We start from the raw sequence: 7,925 nt of genomic DNA, 5'->3' as shown, positions 1-7,925 counted from the left end.
ATCTTCCAGGGTTTCTGTAAAGGAACAGGAAAGGGAATACCAGGCAGAGGCCGTTGCACCCCAAAAAAGTATCCCTTTGACTTGGAGGGTCCCAAGTCAGTGCAATCTCCCACCAGGGGGCCTCTCTGGTCTGTGATCCACCAGACACCCTGAAATTAGAAATTTACAGGCCAGACATCAAAGTGTTGACATATGAATAACTACTTATGCCAATCACACAACTTTCAATTGAATCCTGACCCCCAATGTGAACCAGAGCGGCTACCCTGGTATGGGGGTGACGTCAGACTTCCTCACCGTAAAGGCAACCTGCCCGGTGTGGGTTTATGGGGCCAGCGGGAGGGAACCGAATTCCCAGAGCCGCGAGATCTGAGTTAGAGAAAGATTAACCAAGAAGATGACAATTAGATCAAATATGTAGCTGGGAAACTTAGCATCATTGATGCAAAGGGTTTTAAAAAAGAGTGAAGTCCAAAAAGGAACCCACAGATTTAACAGAAGAAGCAAAACTAAATAAAGAACCTGGGACCGACGTCACAGAAAGCCAAGACATCACAGAGGGAGAAGGCAGCTCTAGCAGGATCCAATATGTGAAAAGTGCCTGACCATCCACCACTTGATCTTCTGGAGACATTCATTGAGACGATGACTCTCCCTATATGAAGACAGCTGCAGGTGTGGCGGAGTGTCACGGAGGCCACACTCCCACGCTCCGTGCAAAGATCACAGAACATCGGAGACAGCATCAGCCCCCCAGAAGCACCAGAGGCTGCCACCTGCCCAATCCTACTCTGACCAGCTGAAACCAACTGGCCAGAAAGTTCCAGAACATTCAGGAACCCACCACTGCCGAACTGGCATATAGCACCAAATGGTTCAACACGCCAACAGTGGCTGAGAGATAGAGAAGCATCTGCATGTAGCCCCTCCTTACCCCGGCATCCAGCAGCACCCCCTGCTGCCTCAGAATTGCCACCCGCGTGGAAGCCAGGTTGATAAGGGGCCACAGGAGTGTTCTGCAGCACAAAGTGGTTCCAAATGACCCCATAAAGTGTAAGGAGGCGACTGGATCCAGATTGGCTACCACATCTGCATCCAAGGGTGGACTACTCTTAGGGTCCTCGGGACCAGCTCCCGGGGTATAAAAAGATTATTAATCTGATGTCGGGGAGCATTTACTATCTTAGAAATTGGGCAAAAATCGTCTATATATCAATCTGGCTTTGCAGGGTTCATCAATGATGCTAGTTCGAGTGAGTCAAAATGCACAAGCGAGTCGCATGGTTGTGATACGATGGACAAATTATCAGGAGTGTTTAGTGCAGAAAGTCTGCAGCCTTTAGTCTCCAGATGTGTTGGACTACAACTCCCATCGACCCTAGCCAGCATAGTCAATGATATGATAGGTTATTTATAACGCACTTATTACCGAGAGGTTTCTAAGCGCAGACCCAGAACCTCTGTTGCTCTGTGTCGTCTTGCTTCCAAGGCATGCATATTGCCTCTGAGATATGCTCCTGAGAGGAGGTGGGATGCTTCAAAAATTGGAGAGGTGGGATGCTTAAAAAAATGACAGACCCATGTTGCAGAGTCCCATTTTCATTTATTAGCACAAATCGTTTTGTTATTAACAACGAAGATAATAGCAAAACTGGCAGGTTTTTCAGCAGTAACTCAATATTTGGCCGACAACGGTTGAATTCACAACTGACGATAAAGCTGTAGGCTCATGAAATGTCAAATACGGTTTATTGAATTAATAAATAGGTTTCAAATCAAAATATATTTTGTTTCAAGAGCAGGTTGTGACTTTGCTGATGGAGATTTCCAGTGCAAGGAGATTGCTGGCGAAGATCAGTCAACTCGCCTGATCACTTGATCCTCCAAATGGGTTGGAGGCCGTGTCTATCAAGACTTACAAGAGGAAAGCTGCAGATTGTTTTATGCTATAAAAATATTGGATCTTCAAAGTTAATACCTTTTTATACAATTGCGTAGAAAATGTATTAATATATTTTTTTTTATTGAATTTAGCTGACAAACTCAACTTTTATCGAATTTAACATCTCATTCACATTTTACAAAATTCAAAAAAGGAAGCATACAAAAATTAGCAATTTTTGTGAAAGAAAAATTCCAAATATATGAAACAACAATTAAGTTCTTATCCAAAGGAAACATCACACTCAAAGATAAAACAAATAAATCGATCATAGTCAGGATTAAAAGAAAGGGAAAACATTTTGAACGGCCTTGCAATTTTTTTTTATAAACAAAATCAGCCGGCGCTGTTCATCTTGACAACCCCAACTCATCTAAAAAATTTACTCAAATTATAATAGAAAACGGTACAAAATAAAATTGTTTTCTTAATTAAAAACCACCATTACTTTCTATAACTTACTGTATTTGTAGTGCTTTCTGAAAGTACGTGCCAAGCACTCTTTAGGCAACGCCCATCACTCATTGGGCCACGCCCCTTCCTAAAGCCTCTGCTCAATTTCTTACCCCACTTAAAGCCCTGCATGCCACCATGCCTGTAGTTTATCTGGGTGTGCCCCTTCAGGGAGTTGGAGGGGGGGTTACGGGGAGCCCACCCCACTCGGGTGCCTGGGGGTAGGCAGGCCCCTCCCCACCCCTCTTTACCAGCAATCGACAGCAGCCTCCGGACCACAAAGGAAACAGGAACACAACGAAGCAGCTTTCCCAGGAGAGCCGGAGACATGTGACCAAGGGAGCATCCCTATCACGAGGGAGTCGTAAACGGCACAACACTGGCCGAGGACGTGAAAAGGGATGCGCAGCACCAAAAGGTAGTAGTGACTGAGTGGAGTAGCAGTAGGGGCAGAAGGAGTAGTAGTATTTGGGATTAAAGAAAGTAGGTGGTGGGAGTAGTGAGTGAAGGAGACAGGTAATAGGGAGTAGTAGATTGCAGGGAACCATATTCCTGGGTGTACCTGGGGTCTGACCAGGGTCTAGCGAGAGAGGTGGGCAGGGCATGATATCCCTGGAGGTCCGGTGAGAGGAAGACAGTGGTAGGTAGTATAAAGGTAGTGTTAGTAGCGGAATAGGAACCGTAGTAGAGCGGGAAGAGCGACAGGCAGTGGGTGAGGAGCTGTGGCTATTGGCATTGAGTGAGATAGAAATTATAACAAGGGGAATAGCAAGCAATACGGAAGTAGAGTGAGAGGAAGGAGGGAAAGGGAAACAAAAGAGGTAGAGGACCAGTTGGAGGTACTGTTGGGAGTAGGGATAGGAGTGGAACAGGAAGTGAGATCCAAGGGTGGAGGTGGAAAGGCTGAGTGAGAGATTGGAGGGACAGTAATGTGGTGAGAGGAGAACAGTTTAAGAGGTACATATAGCGAAGGGACAGGTACGAGAGGGTGAAAAAGGTGTGAGTGTGAGGCTGGGCAAAGAAGGTACCATACCCTATTCCCTGAGTTCTAACCAATGACAGGAGAGCGGAAGCTAGAAGTTCCCTAGCGAGTCAAGTAGCCATCGTCTCAGGGCGAACACCTAAAGTGTAGAGAAGGAGAAAGACAGACAGGTGTTGCCGATTTGAGAGTTACCAACCACCCCGATAGTGACGATGGGCTCGGGAGGCGGGAACCAAGCCCGGGGAAGTCGAGAGCCATGTAGGTCCCAAAGAGAACCAGCCATTCTGACCAGCAGAAGTCTTCATAACCACCCTTGACACTTTATTTTAGGAGTCTGTGGGTTCTTTGTAGCAGGCCTTCCCGTAACACTGGTCCGAAGCTAACGGAAATCATTTGGCAACAAACTGGTCATGATTTGGTGCCCCACACTGTTTGCATAAGAGGACGTGTCCACTACTCATTACAGCGCCTTCTCACTTACAGGAATGCCGGGCTCTGTGGCTCATGTACTTTCCAAGCAGATAGTTGGCAACCAGTTGGAGAACCATGGCAGCCCCTTCACTCTTCTTAAAGGGGTATTGTGAGTGATTTCAAACACAAGCACCCCACAGTGACTTGCCAGGGCCTGATGATGTTACAGGCTTGTCATTAGAAGGTTGTCCTTGAAGCATAAAGGGCTCTAGCAGATGTTTACTCATAGGTTAACGTAGAACAAATACACGCCGGGGACCAAATTCTGCTTGACTTTGCTGGGGTTCAGAGCAAATCTCTCTTAACTGGCAAACCCACTCATCCTAAAACTCAGAAGTCAGTGGACGTTTTGAAATGCAGAGGAAGCTACTCAGCAAAATATCCTGAGGTTGTGTTATGCTAGTGGGATTGACACCGCATACCGCTGCCATGTGCCGGGTCTCCAGGTGCTCTTACCTACCTCTACGCTGGGACGCGCACATTATTCTGAGACGACAATCAATTCCGATTACTCTGGTCTTCTAAACTTGGCACAACGAGAACTTCTGCAGGGACTCAATTGAACCCAGAAGAAAATCTTTAATAACCAAAAAAAAGTCAAGAATTTAAAGACAAAAATACATTTTGATAGCTTCATCCCACATCTGACTACCAGTGACAAATAACTTGGATTCACCATCAACGACGAGCCTTCCTTCAAGGCTCAGATCGCTAAGAATACGCAAAAGAGCCTAGCAGCAGCACGTGCTTCTGTGCAAAGTCAAGTCCTTCCGCCCAGCCTCACAACTTAAGAACCATCGCCCTAAACCCCCACTTTCTATCACCTGGATGGTGGCCAGGACCTCCTCACAGGTACCCCAGCCACACTCAGTGGACTCAGAACCAAAAGAGGCCCTGAACAGGAGGTTTGCCAAGATGGTGATGTTGTGGGAGCCCCCGTCATGAGGTCTGTTCACACATACCTGCAAATGGCATACCCTGCTGCACAGAAACCATATGTGGAGCAGCATTAGGAGAGGTTTCCCAGCATTGCGGGAGAGGGAGAGGGGCCCGACTGTGCTGTTCATGGCCCCCAGAGAGGTGAGCGGAGGAGCGTGGGAGGGGGTGAAGGCCTAGATATGTCTGGTGGTCCATTGATGGACTGCGCTTCCTCCGCTGGTCCACTTTCTGCGAGGCCTGTGCCCCGGGCGGCAGTGGAGAGTAGAAAGGTCTCAGTGTCTGTGGTGCAGAGAAGGTGGTAGCCATCTTGCATGTGGGCAGCACTCTCCTTTATGTTATGGGTGTGAAGCCATAATGGGGGTGGCCCTCTTTGTTTAGGGCAATAACGGTAGAACTATGCAACAGGAAGTGGGTGGCGGACACTGCACGTGATTGGAATTCCTCAAGCAATGGTTTTCTAAGGAATGCGCACCATATATGCAGATGTTAACCCTATAATGCAATAAGAAAAGTAGGCAGCAGTCAGTCGGGCCTTCAAGTCACACAATGTAGTTGCCCTAGTGCCGGAAAAAGGAAATTGGCAAATGGAAAAAATAAGAAAAAAGGCCTAGGGACAGAGTCTGACTTGCTGGCATCTTGTAGCAGACAACCTAGTTTGGATGAGTCTCATACTGCTTTGGCATCTCAGGATCTAGTGATGGCATCTCAGGATCTAGTGATGGCATCTCAGGATCTAGTGATGGTAGTATCTCAGGATCTAGTGATGGCATCTCAGGATCTAGTGATGGCATCTCAGGATCTAGTGATGGCAGTATCTCAGGATCTAGTGATGGCATCTCAGGATCTAGTGATGGCATCTCAGGATCTAGTGATGGCAGTATCTCAGGATCTAGTGATGGCAGTATCTCGGGATCTAGTGATGGCAGTATCTCAGGATCTAGCGATGGCATCTCAGGATCTAGTGATGGCATCTCAGGATCTAGTGATGGCATCTCAGGATCTAGTGATGGCAGTATCTCAGGATCTAGTGATGGCATCTCAGGATCTAGTGATGGCATCTCAGGATCTAGTGATGGCAGTATCTCAGGATCTAGTGATGGCAGTATCTCAGGATCTAGTGATGGCATCTCAGGATCTAGTGATGGCATCTCAGGATCTAGTGATGGCATCTCAGGATCTAGTGATGGCAGTATCTCAGGATCTAGTGCTGGCAGTATCTCAGGATCTAGTGATGGCATCTCAGGATCTAGTGATGGCATCTCAGAATCCAGTGATGGCATCTCAGGATCTAGTGATGGCAGTATCTCAGGATCTAGTGATGGCAGTATCTCAGGATCTAGTGATGGCATCTCAGGATCTAGTGATGGCATCTCAGGATCTAGTGATGGCAGTATCTCAGGATCTAGTGATGGCATCTCAGGATCTAGTGATGGCAGTATCTCAGGATCTAGTGATGGCATCTCAGGATCTAGTGATGGCAGTATCTCAGGATCTAGTGATGGCAGTATCTCAGGATCTAGTGATGGCATCTCAGGATCTAGTGATGGCAGTATCTCAGGATCTAGTGATGGCATCTCAGGATCTAGTGATGGCATCTCAGGATCTAGTGATGGCATCTCAGGATCTAGTGATGGCATCTCAGGATCTAGTGATGGCAGTATCTCAGGATCTAGTGATGGCATCTCAGGATCTAGTGATGGCATCTCAGGATCTAGTGATGGCATCTCAGGATCTAGTGATGGCAGTATCTCAGGATCTAGTGATGGCATCTCAGGATCTAGTGATGGCATCTCAGGATCTAGTGATGGCAGTATCTCAGGATCTAGTGATGGCATCTCAGGATCTAGTGATGGCATCTCAGGATCTAGTGATGGCATCTCAGGATCTAGTGATGGCAGTATCCCAGGATCTAGTGATGGCATCTCAGGATCTAGTGATGGCATCTCAGGATCTAGTGATGGCATCTCAGGATCTAGTGATGGCAGTATCTCAGGATCTAGTGATGGCAGTATCTCAGGATCTAGTGATGGCATCTCAGGATCTAGTGATGGCAGTATCTCAGGATCTAGTGATGGCAGTATCTCAGGATCTAGTGATGGCAGTATCTCAGGATCTAGTGATGGCATCTCAGGATCTAGTGATGGCAGTATCTCAGGATCTAGTGATGGCAGTATCTCAGGATCTAGTGATGGCATCTCAGGATCTAGTGATGGCATCTCAGGATCTAGTGATGGCAGTATCTCAGGATCTAGTGATGGCATCTCAGGATCTAGTGATGGCATCTCAGGATCTAGTGATGGCAGTATCTCAGGATCTAGTGATGGCATCTCAGGATCTAGTGATGGCATCTCAGGATCTAGTGATGGCAGTATCTCAGGATCTAGTGATGGCATCTCAGGATCTAGTGATGGCATCTCAGGATCTAGTGATGGCAGTATCTCAGGATCTAGTGATGGCATCTCAGGATCTAGTGATGGCAGTATCTCAGGATCTAGTGATGGCAGTATCTCAGGATCTAGTGATGGCATCTCAGGATCTAGTGATGGCATCTCAGGATCTAGTGATGGCAGTATCTCAGGATCTAGTGATGGCATCTCAGGATCTAGTGATGGCAGTATCTCAGGATCTAGTGATGGCATCTCAGGATCTAGTGATGGCATCTCAGGATCTAGTGATGGCAGTATCTCAGGATCTAGTGATGGCAGTATCTCAGGATCTAGTGATGGCATCTCAGGATCTAGTGATGGCATCTCAGGATCTAGTGATGGCAGTATCTCAGGATCTAGTGATGGCATCTCAGGATCTAGTGATGGCATCTCAGGATCTAGTGACGGCAGTATCTCAGTTGGATAGCAAATTTGATCAGGTAAATCAAAACGTGGCACAGCTAGACACAAGAACAGCGAACCGCCAAACTAGAGTAACAGGGTACCCAAATGCTCCTGATGGGGAAACAAACGACCGAGGAGGTGGAGGCGGTCATTAAGGGGAACAGGATATTGCAATCTAGACGCAAACATTTGGAATCTTTGGTGTGAGTTAAACAGTTTAGGGTGCTTGGTCTCCCCACCCGTGTAGAGCGAGATGACCCAGTTACCTTTGTCGCCAATTGGCTCTGAGATTTGCTCGATCTGGAGG

The 7,925-nt window shown here is 47.1% G+C and overlaps 1 protein-coding gene across 1 annotated transcript; it reads left to right on the top strand.

Moving 5' to 3' along the window:
• Positions 1–659: 659 nt before the first annotated feature.
• Positions 660–7,640, top strand: LOC138505171 (uncharacterized). The gene is made up of 2 exons (XM_069625441.1): positions 660–675; positions 5,476–7,640. The coding sequence occupies exons 1-2, from the start codon at positions 660–662 to the stop codon at positions 7,638–7,640; spliced, it is 2,181 nt and encodes a 726-aa protein (XP_069481542.1).
• Positions 7,641–7,925: the final 285 nt, after the last annotated feature.

This window comes from Ambystoma mexicanum, chromosome 11, assembly GCF_040938575.1.
Source record: "Ambystoma mexicanum isolate Mex_15411 chromosome 11, UKY_AmexF1_1, whole genome shotgun sequence".
Taxonomy (NCBI): Eukaryota; Metazoa; Chordata; class Amphibia; order Caudata; family Ambystomatidae; genus Ambystoma; species Ambystoma mexicanum.
Note: the sequence above shows the minus strand (reverse complement) of the source record. Positions and strands in the feature narration are given on the sequence as shown.